Source organism: Nothobranchius furzeri, chromosome 7, assembly GCF_043380555.1.
Source record: "Nothobranchius furzeri strain GRZ-AD chromosome 7, NfurGRZ-RIMD1, whole genome shotgun sequence".
Taxonomy (NCBI): Eukaryota; Metazoa; Chordata; class Actinopteri; order Cyprinodontiformes; family Nothobranchiidae; genus Nothobranchius; species Nothobranchius furzeri.
In genome coordinates, this window is record NC_091747.1 from 36,674,523 (window position 1) to 36,699,618 (window position 25,096).

General features: G+C 44.0%; 1 protein-coding gene across 4 annotated transcripts in view; it reads right to left on the bottom strand.

The window, feature by feature from the left end:
• Positions 1-18,725, bottom strand: part of LOC107382627 (NEDD4-like E3 ubiquitin-protein ligase WWP1) — a 31,774-nt gene extending 13,049 nt beyond the window's left edge. For 2 of the 4 annotated variants that reach the window (XR_008565999.2, XM_015954843.3), the window contains exons 1-11: positions 18,554-18,725; positions 13,908-13,964; positions 13,569-13,660; positions 13,352-13,490; positions 9,825-9,949; positions 7,787-7,939; positions 7,488-7,560; positions 3,030-3,211; positions 1,938-2,334; positions 521-616; positions 170-344 (exon numbers count right to left, since the gene is read on the bottom strand). Coding sequence is in view for 3 of the 4 variants with exons in the window: in XM_015954843.3 (XP_015810329.3) it covers positions 170-344; positions 521-616; positions 1,938-2,334; positions 3,030-3,211; positions 7,488-7,560; positions 7,787-7,939; positions 9,825-9,949; positions 13,352-13,490; positions 13,569-13,638 (1,410 nt within the window). In the remaining variant the exon portion in view is untranslated. Of the gene's footprint in view, positions 1-169; positions 345-520; positions 617-1,937; positions 2,335-3,029; positions 3,212-7,487; positions 7,561-7,786; positions 7,940-9,824; positions 9,950-13,351; positions 13,491-13,568; positions 13,661-13,907; positions 13,965-18,203; positions 18,293-18,553 lie in introns of those variants that run through there. The other 2 variants (XM_070553328.1, XM_015954845.3) reach the window with 2 other exon arrangements.
• Positions 18,726-25,096: the final 6,371 nt, after the last annotated feature.

A 25,096-nucleotide genomic window follows, 5' to 3' on the forward strand; every position in this document is an offset into this window, starting at 1 on the left:
AGTCATCAAAAAGGAAACCAGCTCTGTAATCTAGAAACCCTTGGGTTTTAAAATGAAGAAATAACAGGCACTGGCATTGGGTTCAAACTGCTTCTTCAGTCAGGCAGACGATCACCAGCACAAGGAAAGAGAGCTGCAATAAGGCTGAGAACATCTGGGGTGATCTTACAGAGTAGAGGTATCTCTGGTTGAACTGGTGCATAGCTCCCTGCAGCTGGCTGCGCTGGCTCTGCCACTGCTCAAAGTTCCTCACAGACTCCATGGTGGGACGCTGCCAAGTGGTGGTGCGCGTGTTGTGGTCTACATAATAGATCCTGCCCCGATCATCCACCCGACGCTCCCACCTGGAGGAGTCAAGCAGACGGCGCAGCAGGGATGAATTCACCCAGGTCCAGTTTAATATTCTAACTGATACACCTGAAACTAATCAAGTCAAATTCAGGTGTCGACAGAACATGATGCGTTTTAAAATATAGACTCAAGTTCTGGTTCAAAGAGACCTAGAGACAAAGGTCCTGACCCTGGTGGTAGGGGCTGTGGTCTTTCCCAGGTAGTCGTCCGGGTGTTGTGGTCCACATAATACATTCTCCCATGTGGGTCCTTTCTCTGTTCCCACCTGAACAATAAGATGATGTCAAGCTTTAGTAAGCTGGTCTGAACAGCAAGTTTTTCAGATTTAGATGGATTTTTCCTCTGAACATTCCTCATTCACTGCCACTGATGACAAAGATCGTCATTTTAAATCCAACCATTCACTGCCAATGACGACTAATGTCAGACTAAAGTCGTCATTTGCATTTTTTTCTCCCCGCATATCTTTACCGTGTGGGCGTCGGAACGAGCCCTCGCACCGACATCCCAGCTCTAAAGCCGATCTTCATCCGCGTACGTCACACGTCACGTGATCAGGAAGCAGAAAATCCATGTGTCAGGAGATAGTTTTGGGCTGCTGCTGTAAAAAAAGCGAGGGGCGAACTGGAAAAGCTTCTGCTGCTCACAATTCAACAACGGATTATGAAAGAACGGATAACGATCGAAACGGTGGATTCTTCCTGATGTAAGAGGTGAGTCTCCGCTTTGTTTTGGTGTTGACATCTTCATAGAGCGAAATGTTCTGTGACTCTTAACTCATTCACTGTCAGGTGTTTCCTGATCAGAAAAACCCTTCGCTGCCAGCGTTTCTCACCGTTTTTACAGTTTTTTTTAAGAGTCACAGAACATTGTGCGCTAGGATGATGTCAACGCCAAAACAACCAAAACAAAGAGGAGACTCACCTCTTACATCAGAAAGAATCCACGTTTCGAGCGTTATCCGTTCTTCTATAATCCGTTGTCAAATTGTGATCGGCAGAAGCTTTTCCGGTTCGTGCCTCACTTTTTTTACAGCAGCGGCCCAAAACGATCTCCTAACACATGGATTTTCTGCTTCCTGATCACGTGACGTGTGACGTAAGTGGATGAAGACTGGCTTTAGAGCGGAGATGCTTGTTCTCACGGTGCGGGGGCTCGTTCCGATGCCCACACGGTAAAAACATGCAAATGACGACTTAAGTCGTCAGTGAGTTAAAAAAACTGTGAAAACGCTGAAAAATGCTGGCAGCGAAGGGCTTTTCTGATCAGGAAACGTCTGGCAGTGAATGAGTTAATGTGAAATCCTGTTAAATCCACTGGATCAAAATTAACTTTTGTTTTTGCTACTAATCGCAATTTAATGGTTTTTATTCCAACAATTTGAGAGCTAATAAGATTTATATCTTTATAACATAAAGAAAAGCATCAGTTTAATCATTCTGTCTCTAAAATCCTCAGTAAACAAAAGAGCTCTAAATGAAGTGACATCAATTTGATCAGCTGAAGAAACCAGTGGGAAAAGCCTGATGACATCAGTGTTGAATGCCCTGAAAACCTGGTCGATGCTGACAGCACGGGTATCTTACCCTGGTGGTAAAGGATCTGAGGCTGCAGCGTTGGGCGTCTGCTGCCTGGGCTTCACGCCATCTGTAGTCACAGCTGTGCCATTACTACTGCTGCCTCCCACACTTCCTGAAGCACTTGTGTCACCCGCGGCTGGAGAGGAAGAGGACGAAGATGAAGATGTTGTGACGGTGGTGGCCCCCTGGGCTGGAGAGGCATGTGTAGTGGAAGCAGCAGTGCCGTTGGCGGGTTTAGCAGCAACAGAGGTGGCTGGAGAAGGGGTGGAGGCTAGCTGAGATGTGCTCGCTGGGGCCGTTTCAGCATCTGGATTGCAGTCCTCGTGGTCATCAACAGGGGGCGGCGCGTCACCTCTTGTTGCAGAAGGTTCCCTTAGAACAGCCTCGGCGGATTCCCCATTTACTGCAGACAGTAAAACCAACACTGAACGGGGCAGTCTGAGGAGAAGCGAGAAAGCGCTCCAGCTTTGATTTTATTAATTTTACCTTCATCATTTTTTGACATAAGTGCGTATATATAAGCACTTGTTACTAAACACAGTGCTGAATAATTTAGACATGCATTATTAGTGTAAAATCTGACGCAGCATCATTTAGAGAACACCTCCAGAACATTGTCACAACCCAAAGATGAGGTCAGACAACCTACTTCAGTGTTTACGTATAAAAGCAGCTTTATTTATTAGGATTTAACCTCTTTTCATCGGTTTAATCCAGAGCAGCTCTGCTTTCCTCCCTTCTGTCTCCTGCGAGTTGGGACAAAGGTGCTGACAGCAGCAGGCTGCAGGCTTCACTTAATGAAAATTAATCTACTGCTCCTCTTTACCATTCACCACAAGCCTGTGAGTCATGAAGAACAAAAACCCAGCAAACCAGAGACCTACCTGCGAGGCTAAGCGCACGTCACCCAAGACCTGCAGCAAATATCACCTCATTTATCCACAGGGTTGATGTGAGCAGACTCTCATCCGACGCTAAACATTATCAGTAAATATTCTGGCTTTGCATCAACTGAACATAAAATAAAGAAGCAAGCCGTGTCTCTGCTGTCTGAGGGCTGCAGGAACCCAGCTGATGCGTCAAGAGAGGAGAGCTCACCTAGTCTGGTCTCCGTCTCTCTGTCCGAGGGCTGGTGCACTGGGGTGGAGTTGGGTGTTGTGTCCCCGTTGAGGGTGTGATCAGGAGCAGGGCTGCAGGAGCTGGAAGGCACCTGACCCTCCGCACCACTGGTGGCTGAACAGGAACCTGACCTTTGACCCAAGTCTGTCCCGTTCACTGTGCTGTAGGAGGAGGGAAACGTTAAAGCACTGAGCTGTTCTGATTCCTGCTTTAGGTTTGTAACCATCTACCCTGAGAAAGCAGAAAGATGTCCTTGAGGAAACACCACCACAGGCTCTCTGACTATTTTAGAATACTTTTTTAGATAATTTTTTTAAAGTTTGACAGCATTTTCAAAAACTGGAACAGATAAAAGTTCAGCATGTATAAAGCAGTGTTTCCCATCAACACTGTCAGGTTGCTTTGTGGTGAACGGACACCCTCCTGGTGAGACCACTGTTGGGCTGGGCTGAAACGAGGATGCAGACGTAACGAGCACAGCTGAAAGAGCCTCTTTGTAAACCCAAAGAGTTCAGTTAGTGCCAGGGATGTGCAGCCAGACAGGTGAAAACAAAACCCACCACAACATTCAGCCCTTTAATGGGAGGTCACGCTGAAAATCCACCTGTAAATCTTCACTTGTCTCCAAATTCGATTCGATTACGATTATTGGGCCAATGACTCAATTTTTCCATTCTTTCCACGATCTCAGGATGCCTCTCTGACATAAAACATCGGATGGACACCAACTTCCTCAAATTGAACTGCTCCAAAACAGAATTCATCATCACTGGTCCCAAATCTCCCCTACAGTCAGTTCTAAATATTTCTCTACAAATTGACGGTCTCACAGCGACTCCCTCCTCTACAGTCCGCAATCTCAGCGTCATCTTCGACTCCTCCCTTTCCTTCAAGTCCCACATCAACAACATCCACAGGGTATCGTTCTTCCACCTCCGCAACATTGCCCGTCTCCGTCCATCCCTCACTGACTCCACTGCCCAAACACTCATCTTTGCCTTCATAACCTCTGGACTGGACTATTGTGACAGCATTCTTTACGGACGTCCTTCCTCAGCCCTACAAAAACTTCAATACATCCAAAACTCAGCAGCACGTTTACTCACCCACACTCGCTCCAGGGACCACATAACTCCAGTACTCACACAACTTCACTGGCTCCCAGTTTCATACCGGATCCATAACAAATTGCTCCTCATCACTTACAAATGCCTCAATAACCTTGCACCATCCTATCTGACTGAACTTCTCCATCGCCATTCTCCTTCCCGGCACCTCCGTTCTGCTGACTCCAACCTCCTTTCCCCTTTTAAAACAAAACAACGTACCATGGGGGATCGAGCCTTTGCAGCCGCTGCCCCCACACTTCAGAACTTTCTCCCATTAAACTTCAGGAATGCCGTCTCTCTTTCTACTTTTAAGTCACTGCTTAAAACCCACCTCTTTAAAATGGCCTTCCTTTAGGATCAACCCAGCATCCCCCAGTCTGTTTAATATGTTTAATTTTGTTTTATTGTGTTTATTGCATTTTTTTGTGAAGCGCCTTTAAGTGACCTAAAAGGCGCTATATAAGTTTGATGTATTATTATTATTATTGTTGTTATTAATTTGATTTGATATCCCGATGCATCGCGATGATTTCATATGGATGTTTTCATCAATAAATACATGTCAGATGATTGCTTTTTTAAATAAAAATGTGTCTTGGCACAACCTGCTACCCCCCAAAAGTTCTCCATTCACAACAGTCCTTCGGACAGTGTGAAAGCGCCAAACAGTTTAAACATTTAAGATTTAACAAAGTAAATAATCTGTTTCCTCACTCAACAGTCACACCTCAGGCTGAGAAAAACATGCTTTGCAAATGCTCAAAAATCTGAAAATATACTAAAAACCTATAGGACAGTCCAATTATTGCCTTAAATTTAAGATATAAAATCCATAATGGGTCCATATATTAGCTTTTAATGTTGGAGAATTAATCAAGTTCTGTTTAATGCAGAAAATAATAAAAAACATTAATAAAATCCTAAACTTCCAGTGTTATTTGAGACGTTTGTTTTATTCTTGCCGATAACACCAGCAGGAGGCTGTGGGCTGGACTAGGATCAAATGACCCAGCTGATGGATCTCCTTCACTAACCAGCCAACTACAACCGCTTGGCTGTGGGACTTTTATCTCCTCATGTGCATGGCGTCTCTAGAGCAGCAGATGGGAAACAAGATCTCCTGCAACTTAAAATGAACCAAAGCAGCCTCCCAGTTTTTCTTTAAATTGAATTTAACATCAGTTTATCATCATGAAACAAAAAAATAAAGATATAAGAATAAAAGAGACAGAAGGTTGTGCTGCAGCCGCCGTCACTCACCCCACCTCCTCCCCAAGACCGGATCACAACACTCAGTCTGAGTTTTAAGCATTTCGGGGAGAAATAACGTGTTTGGAGGTGTGTCCTCCGATCTTCTCCCTTGTGTGAGCAGACAGGGTGCCACTCTCTCTCTCTCTCATTTGCTGTTTGAGCGAGTGGAGCGGAACAACCCACTCAATTAACATAATTCACTGGCCCAAGTCCGACTGAACCGGTTGGGCTGACTCGGTTCCGGTCCAGTCTCAGGTTAGAACTCCAGCGCTCAGCCCTGCAGTACCACATAACGGCGGACCAATATTTCCTACTCGGTAAATGTGGAAGGACACGTCCCACTCCGACAGAATTGGATGCTACGCTGGTACCGCCGTTAAGAAAACAAAACTACATTCCACTACAGGGAGTGCAGAATTATTAGGCAAGTTGTATTTCTGAGGAATAATTTTATTATTGAACAACAACCATGTTCTCAATGAACCCAAACAACTCATTAATATCAAGCTGAATGTTTTTGGAAGTAGTTTTTAGTTTGTTTTTAGTTTTAGCTATTTTAGGGGGATATCCATGTGCAGGTGACTATTACTGTGCATAATTATTAGGCAACTTAACAAAAAACAAATATATACCCATTTCAATTATTTATTTTTACCAGTGAAACAAATATAACATCTCCACATTCCCAAATATACATTTCTGACATTCAAAAACAATACAAAAACAAATCAGCGACCAATATTGCCACCTTTCTTTGCAAGGACACTCAAAAGGCTGCCATCCATGGATTCTGTCAGTGTTTTGATCTGTTCACCATCAACATTACGTGCAGCAGCAACCACAGCCTCCCAGACACTGTTCAGAGAGGTGTACTGTTTTCCCTTCTTGTAAATCTCACATTTGATGATGGACCACAGGTTCTCAATGGGGTTCAGATCAGGTGAACAAGGAGGCCATGTCATTAGTTTTTCTTCTTTTATACCCTTTCTTGCCAGCCACGCTGTGGAGTACTTGGACGCGTGTGATGGAGCGTTGCCCTGCATGAAAATCATGTTTTTCTTGAAGGATGCAGACTTCTTCCTGTACCACTGCTTGAAGAAGGTGCCTTCCAGAAACTGGCAGTAGGACTGGGAGTTGAGCTTGACTCCATCCTCAACCCGAAAGGCCCAACAAGCACATCTTTGATGATACCAGCCCAAACCAGTACTCCACCTCCACCTTGCTGGCATCAGAGTCGGACTGGAGCTCTCTGCCCTTTACCAATCCAGCCACGGGCCCATCCATCTGGCCCATCAAGACTCACTCTCATTTCATCAGTCCATAAAACCTTAGAAAATCAGTCTTGAGATATTTCTTGGCCCAGTCTTGACGTTTCAGCTTGTGTGTCTTATTCAGTGGTGGTCGTCGTTCAGCCGTTCTTACCTTGGCCATGTCTCTGAGTATTGCACACCTTGTGCTTTTGGGCACTCCAGTGATGTTGCAGCTCTGAAATATGGCCAAACTGGTGGCAAGTGGCATCTTGGCAGCTGCACGCTTGACTTTTCTCAGTTCATGGGCAGTTATTTTGCACCTTGGTTTGTCCACACGCTTCTTGCGACCCTGTTGACTATTTTGAATGAAACGCTTGATTGTTCGATGATCACGCTTCAGAAGCTTTGCAATTTTAAGACTGCTGCATCCCTCTGCAAGATATCTCACTATTTTTGACCTTTCTGAGCATGTCAAGTCCTTCTTTTGACCCATTTTGCCAAAGGAAAGGAAGTTGCCTAATAATTATGCACACCTGTTATAGGGTGTTGATGTCATTAGACCACACCCCTTCTCATTACAGAGATGCACATCACCTAATATGCTTAATTGGTAGTAGGCTTTCGAGCCTATACAGCTTGGAGTAAGACAACATGCATGAAGAGGATGATGTGGACAAAATACTCTTTTGCCTAATAATTCTGCACTCCCTGTATTGTTGGCGTTTTCACAGAACAACCAGTCTGCTCAGCAGCAGAAGTGGAATGCAGCCATGGCTGCGGGGTAAATACGTGTGAACACAAAGGTTTGGTTTGTCTCCTGGCTTTACCTGTTGGCGGCCCTTGAAGAGGAAGAGGATGAATCCCCGTTTTCGTGAAGAGCCTCACCGTTCTGCTGGACTTCTGGAACACATTTAAGAAGATGATGTCAGAAAGATTACACAACATAGAACATTTATAGCTCCTCATTAAGAAACACACATCTCCCTGAGTTTATGTAACTGCATGCATTTGTGTTGTTTCACCGTGTTTTACAGCTTTTTCCTGTTTTTAATTGAATAAAATGCAGCTGCAGGCTGAACCTGACACCACGCCATCAGCCACTTAGATGGAAAAATCTTCAACTCACTGGTGCCATTTGCTGTGTTGCCATTAGTAAGTGGTTCCAGTCCAGGCTGGTCAGTGACAGTCAGACCATCGAGGTACACGGTCAGATCCCCCACAGGCACAAGAACCCCTTTCTGCTCCACATTCAGATTCAGCATCTCTTTCACATTCTCCACTAGGATGAAAAACCAGACTGAGTCAAAGGAGAGGAGTGAGAGGAGGATTACGATTCTCTTACCATAATAATAATAACCTGAACATTTATAATAGATGTAAACTTTGTGACCCTTTTCAACACATCAAAAGCTCTCTGACTCAAGTCCCACCCACTGAGCAGCAAAACCTCCCCAGACCGAGGTCCAAGACGAGTTTGTCCATCCATCCATTTTAGGCCGCTTATCCGGGGTCGGGTCACATGGGCAGCAGTCTAAGCCGAGACACCCAGACTTCCCTCTCCCCAGCCACTTGGGCCAGCTCCTCCGGGGAATCCTAAGGCGTTACCTGGCCAGTCGAGAGATCCTCCAGTGTGTCCTGGGTCTACCTTTAGTTCTCCCGGTTGGACGTGTTTGTAAAACTTCACCAGGGAGGCGTCCAGGAGGCATCCTAATCAGACACCCGAGCCACCTCAACTGGATCCTCTTGATGTGGAGGAGCAGTGGATCTACACCAAGCCCCTCCCAGATGACCGAGCTTTTCACCCTATCTCTAAGGGAGAGCCGAGCCACCCTGCGGAGAAAACTCATTGCAGACCCTTGTATCCGTAATCTCGTTCGTTCAGTCCTTTGTGACCATAGGTGAGGGCGGGAACGTATCCACTGGTAAATCCAGAGCTTCGTCTTCCGGCTCAGCTCTTTCTTCACCATGACAGACCGGTACAACGCCCGCATCATCAATCCGCCTGTCGATCTCCCGCTCCAGCTTTCCCTCACTCGTGAACAAAATCCCGAGATACTTAAACTCCTCCACTTGATGCAGGACCTTGTCCCTGACCTGAAGAAAGCATTTTGACTCAGGACCACGGTCTCAGATTTAGAGGAGCTGACTCTCACCCCAGCTGCTTCACACTCAGCTGCAAACCGCTCCAGCGAAAGCCTCAGCAATGGAGGAACGGAACAGGGCCTACTCGGACTCAATGTCCCCCGCCTCCCCGTGACCATTTTAGAAGTTCTGTCGGAGGTGGGATTGAAGGTCCTTCTGACAGGAGACTCCGCCAGACGGTGTAAAAACACAAAAGCAGAACTAACGCAGGAAGAGCTGCTGTGTAATTGTAAAACGAGTGCAGCAAGAAGCTGGAGCAAGCACTTAAAACTTTCAAAGAACCAAATGTAACATCTAGATTATATTCATATTTATGCTGACTTTCAAAAGATCAACATGTTTGCTCCATTTTGAGTCTGTATTAGAACTGCGATGAAGGCTCGTGGTGTCAAACGTCAGGATGACATCACCGTTTGTATTCTGAAACAAAACTTCATTTAAATGTAAACTTCCTACACATTAAAGCTGCCTCACAAGCACAGTCGCTGACTACATCATTTCATTTTAACCTTGTTCATAAATTAACCTCAGCAGTTTGTAGGAACCTGCCTGCTAAAAATGAAAATCCGTCTAGGTTCATGTTGACAACACATCTGAAATAACCAGGTTCCCAGCTGTTCCATCCCTCCAGGGTTAGCTGTGTGTTTCTCTGGCACAGAAACAAGTCAGATAAAATATTACAGGAAACTTTTAAAGTCCTTTACAGGTAGAAGGTTTTTTTTTGTTAGGACTAAAAGCCTTTAATTTATAATGATATGCACTTGTTTCCACCTCTCTACTACAGGTGCCAGTAAGAGTCGGGCTGAATTGTTTACCACTCAAAAGGTGGCGTGAACTCATCCCTGAACACAAGCGAGCTGCATCAGTTGGCCTGCTTCGCGTGAGCGCTCTGTTTAAGCAGCAAACACACACACTGCTGTTTCAGGGTACTGTGTTCATAAACCTGCATCAATCACAGCTAATGTCATGTTAGCCTGTGTTTGCTATCAGTGTTCTGTGGACTCGACGTGTCTTAGTCATACGTTTTCTGTCATGGCGCTCCAACGCCTGACTGAGGTCCAGCGTGGCTTTGCCCACCAGAGCGTCTGCTTTCAGCGTGTGATGGCTCCATACTTTGAAATCCACTTGTGTGAGTGGCGTCACGGTCCTGGTGGAGAAATCAAAAAGACACAAATCCAACAAACACTGGTAAAAATTGCATGACACAGCCCAACTCACAGTAGCCTCCTTTTGCTTCCTTACTTATGACATAAACCTAAACATGTCATAACTGTTTGGAAAAGGGTACATGATATCAGTCTAAACGTTTACCCGTAGGTACGTCTCAGTACCCATTAAAACATGTCAGACATGTTTAAAAAGCATAAACAAGGAGCATAAAACAGATCAAATACTCAGAATAAAGGAGATAAAATGACGATGGGCCATTGTCTTCACACAGATAAACAAATATAACCCGTAGCTGTTTACAGGGTTTTTCCTGCATTCAAATTTGCGTGGCGGCCGCCTCCAGCTACTTTTTTGCTGCCCCAGCCTGATTTCACTCTGCCCCCAGCTATGTGGATGTTATTTTAACTGCAATTGCAGCGTTGCACCACTACAAGGGACTTGTATCAGCAGCGGTGCACCGAAAAGCGCAAAAACCGCTGCAGACAAAGATTAAAAGTGGCTTTTCTCGCTAGTTGGTACATATCTATGGTTGGTGCTATTGACGTCCTGATTTTCCCCCAGGCTCTTCCATATCAGAGTAGGGCTCAGTGCGACAAAAAAAAAACTGTCTGTGCGTGTCTGTCTATTTTTAAACGTAGCACTGGTGCAACATCTTTGAATTTCTATTTTCCCCAGAACTTTATTGAACAAAATTAAGTTACGTGTAAGAAAAATGCTTTTTACTGTCATACAGTGTGGTCATCTGGATGCAGTGGAGGAAAATAAAGGAACCAGCAAAGGCAGAACTGGTCCATAGTTTGGGATCAAAAGTGCAGCTACACGCAGATTGGCTAATGCTAAAGCTAACGGGTAGCAGTCTCATGATCAAGTGGCGCACAAAAAAATCTACAGTAGCATTATGAAATGCCTGCTCCAATTTTATTGGTCTAGAGCAGTACGCCCTCCGTACGTAGGAGGGCGTACTGCTATAAAAGGGGAGCTCTTCCGGTAAGGAAGTAGGTTCGGGAAACAGCTGGTCCCATTATGCCGCTGCGTTTTGGTGTTGCCAGCCCTGTCCTCAGGCTGCGTTTATGGTGTGATTGGCTCTGCTTCAACAGTGTTATGTACCTGGATGGCTACTCTGTTTAGCGCTAGGGCTACTGTGTCTCAGACTGTGTTGGCACTTTGCAGCTTGGGCATTTTTGTCAGTGTTGGGTGTGACGTCATCGCTTGCCTATTGAATCCTCGTTGCTTCTGGGCAGAGAGTTCCCTTCTGCTCAGGCGTTACTAGCAGGAGGACCGGTAGGTGTGTGCTGCGCCGTCCCCACACTTGGCCATTTGTTAGTTTGGTAATTTCTACCTCTTCCGTGTCCTTTTAGATTGCTCTGTGGTCCGGCCGGAGGCGCCGCTGTTTTGTTTTGCTTCCTTTACTACGTTTTAAATCAGCTGGTTGAAGGAAGTTCCCCTGGCTCGTGGCTGGAGTCCAGGAGGAAGAACAGCTGATTCATATTGTACAGATTTTCTACAGTTTTTAATCTTGTTTTCTTTGTGCAGGCTGAGGCAGGAGGTGTGGAGTGTGGCCTCGGAGGTGGTGGTCCAGTGTGCGAGTGTGGTGGTGCTGGGTTTTCTCACGTTAGTATGAATGCTCACTGCCTGGGGTGAATCCTTTATATTTTCTTTATTATTTTTGCTGTATTGGGGCTTTTTTGTCCCGAGTTACCTGCCTCCATCACTAGCCTCAGTCCTGCTTGTTAACACCCTTTTGTTTGGTTTAACTGATGGTCTAAACTAACTGTGAAAGTTATTGTTTGGACCCTATTGTTTGACCTTTTTGTTTATTTAAATTTATAGTTAAACTGTAATTAACCCTCATTTTGGACTTCATGAAAATTTAAGTGAGTTAAATTAATTTCCTTTTTATCAATACATTTCATTGGTTCAGTTTCTTTTGGGGCATTAATTTTAGTATTTTTATAGTATTTTACATGGCCAGTTCTTAAAACGTCTTTTAAACTGTTTCTTCAATTAAATAAAATGAATTGTAACTTCTGAAACCACGTCTGCTGTCTCAATTAAGTGGAATGAATCTACATGCTTTAATTAATTCCTTGGGCGAAATTCCCAAGGTGGCGTTGTTAACAATTGGCTACTCTGATTATGGCAATGACGACCATAGATTGTCCGGAGCATGCCCGAATTTAATGAGTTTTCAAAATAATTGCACTCAAGCAGGTACAATTGCCATACTTGGCGTCAACAGGTCATAGACCACTCCCGTATTGCCACAATACGATGATCATAAAACTAAGACTAAACTCTACAAGCGGATGAAAAGTCCCCACCATCCTGTTTATCCTGCATCCTGCAGCGCTATGGATCAGAACCGCTGCACACAGAACCCGGAAGTACGGCAAGCCGCTGTAGTATATAATCCACAACTGCTTCTATCTCTGAACATAATTTTAACTGGATTATTGCCAACCCGTACATAATAGACATGCCACCATTACATTGTTAGCAGCAGAAATTAAATGTTATTACCATTTCCAATACAAATGCATGTTAATAAAATGCATTATATTTTAATGGATATATTTATGTGTTATTTTGACTAATATGAGTGTTATTAATACAAACCTAAAATGTTACTGAAATGTAGGTTAAATATTTAAAAATATTTTAACTATAAATATCAGATGGGAAAAGGGAATTAAACACCAATCTAATGCATATTATTGAGCCTTTTATAATATTTTTTAGCCTTTAAAAAAGTGATGCAGTTGAACGCACAGAGTGTGCATGTGCTGGCGTATGGTCAGGATGGTTTCACCTCTGCCTCACTTTGAGCCAGGAAAAACCCTGGTTTAGAAAACATTCATTTTCCCGTCCTCCATAGTTTTCAACATCTGCTCCCCCTAAAAATAAACGTCAGTAAGATAAGAAGCACATCATGTATCAAGCCTCCCTACTGTTCTTTGTGTTCACAAAACATCCAGAGTACAAGGCAGCCATTGTTTCAGCGGCTCGCTCCAAAACGAAACGTCAAACATTACAGCCTGAAAGTCACGAGAAGGACCCACAGCAGCTAGCAAACTATCCACGGTGCCGCCATCTAGCTGTCAGCAGCAAAAGCACGACGGCAACCGTCTGGAGACTCGCTGCTGGCGTCTTGGTTGTTAAACTTTACTAGAGCTCTGTGTGCAGTCACCCTCCCCCTTGTATGATTAAAATTTCAAAAAACTGTCAACAATCTTGTTTTTACTCTGTCAAGGTGCATGTTTTGATTCCGTCTCCAATAGGAGGACCGCCGGACTGTTTAAATAAATAAAAAGAAATAAGCATGCCGTTGGGGAAATCAACATGCAAACAAACACACAGATGGAGAAAAGATGCAGCTTACAGAGTGAGCCTCTCTTCCCATTTAGGGCTGGAGGAACTGTGGGACTTTGCGGTACGGCGAGTCTCTCCCTCTGCTGTCACCTCCACATAAATGGCAGCCCCGAAAATAGTCTTTTTCCGTTTAAGCTTGGCACAGGAAACTGGTGGACGGTAAGCAAAGAAGCCATAAGACTTTCAAAGACGTGCGCTTTCATCGTTTCTGTTGAACGTCAGCTCACCAATGGCATTGAGCTGCAGCGTGCGTCGGTGGTTATGGCTAGTCTCTGCCCGTGATGAGGTCGTGGCCATGTCACACGCCACAGTGGGAAGCCTGAAGAACACCAACAATACAACACCAGACTAATTTATTACACCAAATGAAATGAACAGGTGAACTGTACAACGTTCCAAAGTGAGGCAGAATGTTTGTAGCTGAGATTCACATTCAGGCAAATGTAAGCTAGGTTTACATCCTCTAGAATGGAAATAGATAAATAAACAGCTTTAGATGCAATATCGCTGCAAATGCCTCTACAAAGTAAGAACAAAAACAGGAAGAAAACGTTATCTCGACTTACAATGGATGTGTTTTGCTAGACCCTTTGGTTCAACCCACTCCGTGTCCCATGGCTGCACTGGAACGAAGAAGAGCATATGTGATGAACCAAACTGTACATCTCACGTCAGATGAGCAGCTCATCAACATAATTACAGGATTTAACCCACGAGTTTGGTTTAATCTGCATCTTGTTGGTTTTGATCCAAACCGCCATGTTGTTTCCTAACTGAGGGAAACTATCTAGGGTTCTTCATAACTTTGAATCTTTTGAAAACAAACAAGTGGACGGTTTTCAGCTCGACTGGTTTGATTTTAAACCAGCAGGTCGTGAAGCTTCCACTTAATTGCAAACAAAATGAAATTTTTTACAGCGTGGCATCCTGGCTGGTCTTTCCTCTCCTCGACATCTGGATCTGATCTGATTTCATTTCCTATCATCAATAAAATACTTTCTATGTCTGTATAATGATTCTTCCTAGATGCATGCATAGAAAGCCAACATCGTCTGACATTTGTCTTTTTTTTTCTCTCTCCATTTTTTGTTAAGTCAAATTTCCCTGCTGCCTATGTTTAATATCAGCTGGGTTTTTTTCTGAATAGAAGTTAGATTTTAAACACAAACACTTCCAAACAAGCCTACAGGAAGGTTTAGAGCCACAACCTTTAAATAATATTAATAACTAACTATAATTACTTTAAAATATAACTATTTACCATCTAATGTTGATATAACAACCTTATAATAGTATTTTTTTTACTATTAAATTAAATGACAGTAAAAGAGTAATGAAGAAATAAAATGAGCAAGCCACCAGTAGATTACTTTTCTAAAAATGGGTTATGAGAATTAGCTTTCTTAGAGATGCGAGCTGAATTTACTGTTTCCACCCAAAGTGTTGTCACCACTGTAGTGTTGCAGCAGGGCAGGATTTGCTTACAAAACAGCCCCCAGCTACAGCCAAACACAGCCTTTCATATTTGGTGCTGCATGTGCTCGTTTCACACCTGCAGAGCTCAAAACGTTATATGGTACCAAAACACAACAGTCTGAATAAATAACAAGCACCCTGGTTTAGTCTCTTTTTGATGCACCAATCATTTTTCTGCATGTGCTGCAAACAGGATAGCCGTCTTCTATCAACTGTCCCTCGGCATTCTTCAAATATCCAAAAGATGACCGTACTTCCGACTTTGTCTTCTTTGAGGGATAAAAAATGTCCTCCTGAGCGCTGCCGTCTCCTCCTTTGGCCATTATTTCAGCTTTAGCTTCAAGAAAGTTTTGGTTGTAAACAACAAAGCGCGCATGTGCTGCCAGCAACTTCAGCAGATGATACGGTGGCTGCCCTGGTAAGGGTCACCGCGCCTACACCGGTAACCCACCAAGATAATAGTTTTTTTCAAAACAAGACGGTTATTATTAATGTCAACTTTTTTTACCGGGGTTTACCGCTACACTGGTTACCGTGACAACCCTACCTGATCAGTCTGCTTTGATCTATTTTGAAAACTCCGATCAAAAACGATAGGGGCGCTATCGGCCGATTGGGATCAAATGCCGATCCATCGGTGCATCCCTAGTCCTGACACCAGTGCACACTGGTAGCTAAAGCGGCGCGGAACATCACAGCTCTACATGGAACCCATTATAGTCTATGGAGTGTAACAAACCAATTTTCAGACAGGTCCCAGAAGCGGCACGCTGCGTGGCTAAAGATTGGATCGGGTTCTACTTTTTCTGCAAGCTGCTTCTGGGATGCGTCAATTACTGCAGGTAAGATAGGGCTATACAGGAAATCAAACACGGTTTCGGTGTAAAACCCCCAGTAATTTTATAAATGAAAAGTATTTCAGCGATGTCATTTCATAAATATGAAGCTTACGTGTGACCCAACGGCTTATTTCCTCCCTGCATCGTTCGAGACGTACAACGGTGTGTTTTTCATGGCTTTAATCCTGGCAGTGGAGAGGAACATCATATGACATCAAACAGCGATATAAAACATGATTTGTTGTTGCTGGTTGGTTTCTGGTTAACCGGCTATTAACCGCTGAGGGGCGTCAATAACCAGTTAAAGAAATTTTGGAGAATGTGCATCCCCAGGTGTGAGCAAGCGGGGTCAGCTCTGGATTGGATGGGGCATTTCCAGGACTACGTTTGAGGCCATTAAAATTGTTAATTTTTTGACAAAACATTTAATTGATCGGTTGCCAGTATTCGAAGAGCATTTCAAGCAATAAGGCAAAAAGTATTACAGAAAACAATCTCGGATGTATTCATTAAAGGAAAACATATTTTATCTAGTTTTTCTTAGCTAATGTTTATCAAAGGTTAACATTTTCATTCCAAGTGACCTTTGTTCAAATCACGCAGCTCCATAATTGTCCACAAGGTCATCGGTTTGCCCTTACCTTCAGCACCCCCTGTTCAAGAGCAAATGCTTACTCAAAGCTGTTTTCTTCAAAGATTTGTCCATGCATCTATCAGACACTGTAAACAAAAATGTTTCAGAGCCAACTAGTACAACTTGCTGCTCAATAGACCGCTTCCTGACAGAAACTCCTTCCAAAAGGGACACGAATATTTACAATTTGTGACGGACGATCAGCTAAACCACAACTGAAAGCGGAGAGACAGCAACTCACTCACATCCCTAAACACGTTCTGATTTGAATCAGTTTGGTGAGACATTTTTAAGTGAGTAGATAACAATCAAAGCATCTTCATTAGATCAAATTCGAAGACAATGGGAGGGCTGCAAGGACTAGTTGACATAATATAGGATACAAGAATTCATTGATACAGATTTTCCTTGTTAAGTGTTTCATATCAGAGCCTTCTAAAATCATGTGATTGTGCCCGATTTCCGATCATGTCATCGGATTGGAGCATAGTTTACATGGTGTTATCCTGTTTAGTTTGTGTGTTGTTTCATGCCGACTGCACCGTGCATAACTGGGTTATTATTGTTATTGTTAATGCTAATTAGTGCCTGTTAGTCTTCCTATTCAATGATAAATGAAGGAGTTTATGAGAATACACGCTACTGGATGTTATTTATAACACATTGTATTAGGTTACTTTGCTCCTTTCAGCCCTTCAACACCAACTAACCAAAAATTGAATTCAGATTGTACAAAGCAGAGCCTTGTTCCTACAGCAGCACCACTACCCTGCAGCTGTAAGGCTGCCCATACACTAGACTTAGAGTGAATTCATGTTACATTGACACTTTTTATTGTTGATGTTTGTACTGTAACTGTTATAACAAAGCCTCAACAAATGCTAATTAATCACAATTCTAGTTATTGGTCAGGGTTTGGCGTTATGATAAACAACATTTTGTGCCCTATAGTAGATAATAAACATCCTTTACCCACAGTATAGTTAGCTCTAGCTTCATTGGTTTGACTGCTAGTTAATTAATTTTGCTGTAAAAAAGTTATATGTCTCAAGGTGACAATCACAGACCTGAGCAGTCTGAGACTTGAACCAGAGCCCAGAACAGGAGGTAGGATTGCAATAATCATTCACCAATAAGAAAAAGATTTAAAATTTACCTCTCAGTCGACTATCATAATAATTATTAATTGCAGCCGTACTACTTACAGGGAGTTTTGCAAAGCATAATCTGAGCTTGAGTTATACTGCAACTGTTGTTTTTCTATTGTGCCATGTTTGTATAAGCCCCCCCCCCCCCCCCACACACACACACACACACACACACACACACACACACACACACACACACACACACACACGTCAAAACCGTGTTGTTGTGTTGAAGAGAGTTCTCAGCTGATCAACCTTGACAACGTTTTTAACAAAAACCAGAATGTCTGCTCTGTTCGCTTGTGTCAGCTCATGTAACACGACGCGTTTAGTTATAATAAATGTTAAAACCTTTAATGGGTTGAGAGGTATCCAGTGTTGTTGACGGAATACAAAGTTCGGTAAACACGAGCAACTAAACGATATAAAAGAACAGAAATGCCCCATAGATAGCGGTCATGTATAAACTAATGGTCATAACACACAACTGATATATGAATATAATCTGGGTAAACATGAACTGCTAACTTTACTTCCCTACCGTGTTTGCTAGCATTAGGAGATGTATGAAACAATCTGTTAACAGGCTGAAGTGGTTTTGCACAAACATCTCATGAAACGAAATCTAAAAGATATTTAATAACTACTTATAACAACACAGTGACGTTACTCTGCACCAAAAGCTAACGCTTGCTAGCTAGAAGCTAACTCAGCTACGATGTTAAAATGGCTATTTTGGTTATATTTGTTTTGTTTTTTGTTTACCTTTATGCTAGCTGACTGTTCCTTTAGCTGCATGTGCAGTGGCCGAGGAGCCAGGTGAGTGTGTTTGCACAGATACGACTTGAAAGCGTATTTGTTTTTGTTACATAGCCGTGCAGTTTGTGTGAGCTTAGCCAAGTTAACGATAACCCTGCGCTAGTCTGCTAGCCGGAGGCGACACAACACCGGCTCGCGGAGTAACTTAGTTAGCAGCTCGGCTAATTGTCCGCCATCACGCAGAGCTAGTCAGTCAAACAGTTGGGTTGAATATGGAGGACGTGTTTCACAAACCGTCTTAAACCTGCCGTAAGCTGGTATGTTAAGGCTTGGGACGGAGAAGCAGCCGTGTTTACCTTGCTCGCTCTTGTGCGCTCCTCATGTAGTCAACGGTGCAGGAACGTTCGGGTCCTCGGTTCCCCACAGGCCCGGCAGTCCGCTACTGTTTTACTGCCATCTCTACACCGACGCTTCCGATGAGCTCAACACAGCGACAGACGCGCCACCCCAAATCCTGCTGCTCTCCTAAACCTGCAGCTCTCTCACTCGAATGTCGCTGCTGCTCAATAGGCACTCATACATAATTCATGTTAATGCACATCTAGTTCTGTGTGTGCAGGTATCTGATTTTTCTCTTTGGTTTTTCATTTTCACATCCCCGAAACACAATTTTTACTGTTTTACTTTCCAAATGTTTTGACTTTATGTTGTTTGACCTCTCTGCAAGTCATTTTTCTGGAGGTAAAACAGATGTTGCAATAATTCTGATGGTTAGGCATCATCAGGGCCAGAACAAGATTAGAATATACTGACTCAATGGAAGATCCAGGATTTTGAGGGGTCATCAAGGGACCAAAATGTTTATAAATTCAGTCAAACGTTTTTTATAAAACACATGCATGACAACACAATGTGCTTCACATTGTTTAAATTAAAACCATACATACATAAAATCAAGTAAAATAGAATAAACAAGTAGACAGGCCCCTAGATGTCACAGTCTCTGAGGTGAGAGGCTTCCTAAACTGCTCTTCTGACCTCTTGTTTACAGGTGGGTGGTCCTTCCCTGGTGAGGTTTTCCGGGCACGTCCAACTGGGAGGAGACCTAAAGGTAGACCCAGGACACGGTGGAGGGACTATGTCTCTCACCTGGCCAGGGAACGCCTTGGGATTCCCCCGGAGGAGCTGGCCCAAGTGGCTGGGGAGAGGGAAGTCATGGGCCTCTCGCCTTGGGCTACTGCCCCCGCGACCCGACTCCGGATAAGCAGATGAAAATGGATGGATGGATGGATACTAGTGTAGGAGTTCCTCTGCTCCAGGTGAGTGAGTACTGTGTGCAAGGTGAGGGATAGAGCATCCTCGGTGGAACGGTTTGAGCGGTAGGCAAGCTGATGTGGACCCAGTAGAGCAGGTAAACTGGATGTGATGAGTGGTTTGACTAACCATTCAAAACACTTCATGACTGTAGAGGTCAGTGCTACAGGACAGAAGTCATTTAGACAAGGCACAACAGACTTCTTAGCCACAGGAACGATGAAAGACGTCTTGAAGCAGGCTGGAACCTTAGACTGACAGAGAGAGATGTTAAAAAATCTGTCAGGACATCCACCAGCTTTTGCTGTTCGGGCCATCTGCTTTACTTGGGTTAATCTCCGCCAAGATATTCCTGGTGTTAGCTGGGCTGATGACCTCTGGGGACTGACCAGGTGGAGGGGGACATCTACTCTCCCCTCCTGGTGCCTTCCCCCTTACTTCGAATCGGGCAAAAAACTTGTTGGGTTTGTCCGGGAGAGAAGCATCACTGTCCTCGATTCCCTGCCTGTTTTTTTTACTGTGTCATTTGTTGAATCCCCTTCCACATTTGCCTGGTGTTCCCTGTACTGCAGATGTTCTCCTGGATTTTATCAGCATGCCTTCTCTTGGTTGCAGTGGCGGCGCCAGGGGGGGCGCTAGAGCTACCCCTGGATTAGTCATTGCACCCCCATAGCACCCCCAAGTAAATAGATTTTTTTTTACAATTTAATTTTAATTTAACGTGTGGATGTGATAATATTTAACATACAAAACAAAAATAATCAGTAAATTATATAGATTAGAGCCCTGCACGGGCCTAAAATCTGAGCCCGTGTCCAGCCCGGCCTGAGGGCCGTCGGGCCAGGCTGACCCTCAGGCCTTGGGCTCCAGTGCAGGGCTCTAATATAGATAATAAAAACTTAAACCAAAACAGGAAATTGATGTTAACCTTTGACCTCATTTTCCACCTGCGAACGAGTGAAAGGCAGAGCTAGTGGTAAAATGGATCAGCTTTAGTTGCCCAAATTTCCACGGGTTCAGTCAGAAACGAATGAATCTTTGGAAGTGATCTCAAACCCACAAGAACCTACGGATCTGGATGGAGTGAGTCAACCGTCAACCGCCGCAGCAGTCGAGGGTTTTGCCGCTGGAAATGTTAACACTAACATTAGCTAACCTTGCAACACTATAGATGGTTTTCTGTGTGGCTGTATGTGTTTATGATTTCATAGATAAGTCAACAATTGTTCATATGTTTATGATCTATATTAATGATTGTTTCAGGTGTTGTTGAGGTTTTGTGCACGCATGTTTATCTGCTAGTGTTGAAGGTGTTTTAGAGAACAATAGCTACGCATGACCACTTCCTTCATAGCACCCTTAATAAAAAGACTATTTCCTTCATAGCACCTGCAGAAAAAAATTCTGGAGCCGACACTGCTTGGCTGCCCTAATCCCTCTAGAGAATAGTGATGGGAATTCCGGCTCTTTTTAGAGAGCCGGTTCTTTTAGCTCAGCTCACCAAAAAGAGCCGGCTCTTTCGGCTCCCAAGTGGCTCCTCAGATTTTCTGTTGTGTAGAGTACATTTATAACCAAAATAATGCTAAACTATATGTAAAATGATTTACTAATGTAAAAAAAGCAATATATCAAATATTTATCATTTCTATGGATTTAATAACTGAACACTTTAAGAAATCTCCACTTTCCGACTGCTGGCGCTCATTTTCTCACCGTCTTCGTCGCACTCTCCTCTCTCTCGCTTGCCTTTTTCCTCCTCCTCATTCCCTCTCGTCTCCCTCCTCCTGCATGTGCTCTGCTGTGTGTCTGTCTGAGTCTGATCCTCCCTCTTCCCCGCTCCTACTGCTCTGTGTGTGGACAGTCTGGACACGCAGTTACACATGTTGTAGCTTTCATCAAGGCAGGGGGGGAGGGGGGAGGGGAAGGGACGGCTCCCAATGACGAGCCGGCTCCCGTCGTTCACTTCAAAGAGCCGGCTCTTAGAGCCGGTTCGTTCGCGACCGGCACATCACTACTAGAGAGCTCTGTTGTAGCTGAGCGGAGGGCAGCCTTATCCCATCCTCTAAAGGCAGTGTCTCTGGCCTTTAGCAGCTGACGAACCTCTGCAGTAGTACAAGGATTTTGGTTGCTCCGTACTGTATAATTTTTTAATACAGTAACATCCTCTGTACACTTTGCGATGTAGCTCATCACTGTATCTGCACATTCCTCAATATTAATTGGGTGCTCACCCTTGGATGCTGCTATTTAAAAAATCCCCCAATCAGTCTGCTTACAGAAAGGAGGTTGAATGGCTGGTGTCCTGGTGCAGCCTCAACAACCTGGTGCTAAATGCCAAGAAGACAGCAGAGATTGTTTACAGACTTTAGGAAATCTGACACCCTGTCTGACTCTCCCTTCACAATTGTGGACTCATGCCGCTTCCTGGGTACCACCATCACCTCTGTCATGAAAAAGGCCCAGCAGAGGATGTACTTTATAAGGCAGCTGAAGAAATTCAACCTGCCAGAACAGTCGATGGTACAATTCTACACCACAGTCATTGAGTCCATCCTCACCTCTTCAATCACTTTGTGGTATGCTGGAACCACCATCAAGGACATTAGGACAATGCAGCCTGCTGTGCGCTCTGCTGAGAAGGTCATTGGCTGCAAACATCCTTCTGTGCCTATTTGATTTAGGATTTAGGAAATAACGCCATACTTATCATTTTTGCATGCATTCCACTATATTAGACCTTTGAATTGAATGTGAACAAGTCACTGATAGAACAGCTGCTTTATTTATTTATTTTTTCTCTTGTGTGAGAATGGCATAGGGTGACTTCATAACATCAAAAGCTGCACAGCTCTTGCTGACTGAAAGTGAAGCAGCTGGCTGCAGCTGATTGGTCAGAAACTTGGCGTTGAGCAATTGTAACAATCTTGGTTCAAAGGAGTGACTCTGGGTCTGATCACCGACACCTTCCACATCTGCATCATCAGTATTTACATTGTATCTATGTCCATGTCTGATGTATGCATTCAACACAGACAATAACCGTTGGCAAAGACTGGATGTCCAACATCCTCATTTTAACCTGATTTTAAATGACGGACCTATTTTACAGAAGTGAGGAGGACAGTGTGTCTCTGAGAGGACAGGAGACATTGGGACACTGCCTGAACTATTCTTCCTGCGCTTGTTTAGGTTTCTCTCTGAAGTTAACCACAGAAGCGCCGCCCTGGTTTGTCACCAATAGCACAATCTCATGCTCTCACCCTGTGTTTGGCCCACCTTTTCCTCCTCAGTGGACAACCAACAGAACAAAAGATGACATTAGATCTAAAGTACAGAGCAACATCGGGTTCCTGCGCTTACACATCAGCCTGGACCTGACCTGCTCACTTCACCCCTTCTTTCTGGCGAAGAATGCCCAACAAAGGTCGTTCTTCCTTAGGAAACTGAAGAGGGCCGGCCACTCTCCTCAGCTGCTTGAGAACATCACAACCCTCTGTTTGACTGTGGTATGGAAGCCTCACAGTCTACAACAAAAAGGACAGTCATTTTGCTGCTGACCCCTCCCACCCAGGTCATGAACGGTTTGTACTGCTGCCACCCAGAAAAGGGAACTGTGAGACCACAACCTCCAGGCTGAAGCACAGCTTCTTCCCCAGAGCTGTCCACCTTCCCATCCCTCTGAAGGGCAATATAACTTAACTGTAACTTTACACAAAGATCAGAATACAATATTTTAATTTTCATAAGCAGAGATGCTGCAGCGCTCAAATAAAAACAAACAAGATGGCTTATCCCTGTTGTTGAGTAGCTTATGCTTGATTTTGATCACATAGCTGATTGTTTCTGTAGGTTAATTTTAGCAATTTTAGCTATTTAACTTATTTAGTAATTTTATCTCTGGATAAAATTTCAGTGCAGATGAGGGTACAAAGGATGCAGTTTAGTTACTAAAACTGGGACATGGTGACAAGTGGTACATCATGAGTGATTCCTCTGGGCACATTCATCACAATATTGGCAAAGCATACAAGAAAAGCTAATAAAGCCCAAACTGTTTTGTGGATTTGGCCACAGGGTCTGATCTTCATCACAGGGAATATCTTCCATCTGAAACTTATTCAGGGCATCGAATGGTAATTGGTAAATGGCCTGTATTTGATATAGCGCCTTCTAGAGTCCTGGAACCCCCCAAGGTGCTTTACAACACAGTCATTCACCCGTTCACACACTGGTGGGGATGAGCTACGATGTAGCCAGAGCTGCCCTGGGGCGCACTGACGGAGGCAAGGCTGCCAACACTGGTGCCACCGGTCCCTCCGACCACCACCAGCAGGCAACGTGGATTAAGTGTCTTGCCCAAGGACACAACGACAGCGACAGACTGAGCGGGGGTCGAACCTGCAACCTTCCGATTACGGGGCGAGCTCTTAACTCCTGTGCCACCATCGCCCAGGTCATCGAGTTGAATTTTCTACAGTATGATAATTAGTTAAATGATTACTGTAGGAAAACCCACGAAGAAGACTTTGTGCCAAACATGTGGAGTAAGAACTGTAGAAAAACCATGCCTTGCATTGGTCTGCTGTCGCCACATGCATCCTCCATGTTCTGCAGAAGGATGGCCTGTTCCTAAACGTCCCTCCAATCAGAACAAAAACTTTCATTGTGGTTGAGGACAGAAGAACATGGAGACTGGTACGAGATGCTGGCCTATGAGTGGGTCTGAAGACATGGTTGCAGCAGGAACCTGACACTGTCTCTCACAACATCATGAGGACAGCTGAGTGACCACTTACAGCTGACCAGCACCTCGCTTTAGTGCAGCTCTTTCACTCTGTTTTGCTTTTCTGGAGTTTGATGTTTTCTTCTCACACTGGAAGCTTGATTTCTGACAAAAACAGTTTGTGTTGAAGGAGCAAGCGACAGCGGCATGTTGCACATGGATCACAGCAGTCACACAGAGGGGTACAACTTTGTCCCAGCAGGGCACACTCAGACATCACAGAGCTGAGAGCAGCGTGGGTGTGAGGAAACCTCTTTAGGGAAGGTGAAACTATCATTCCATTTTTCTGGGAGGAGAAGAGAATAAAGAGAGAACAGGAAAACTGAAAATATTTCAGGGATTAAAATGATTTTTATTGTACTGAAAGGAACCAATCACATTGCTAGAGCAGCCACTTGTACCAGAACTGCAGGCTGTAGAAAAACCAGTCCGAGTGTGGGGAGTGGATTATTGTAAGGTGGTAAAATCACCTTCCCCCAACAAAAAAGTGTAAACAATGTTTTTTTCAGTGTTTGAAAAAAGAAGAGAGAAGAAGAGAGAAGAAAAAAGAAGAAAGAAGAAGACAGAAGAAAAAGAAAAAAGAAGAAAGACGAAAAAAGTGTCATGTTGGGTATATATTTAACCCAGGACATGAAAGAATCACAAGTGGAGACGAGGGTGAGTAGAATGCAAATAAAATTTATTAAGGAACTTAAAGCGCTGCTTCAAACAAGAACAGGAAAAACCGCGATCTAGAACGAGAAAACAAACGGGAATTAATCTCACAATAAAACAAACCCTGGAACCAGAGAACCAAACAGGA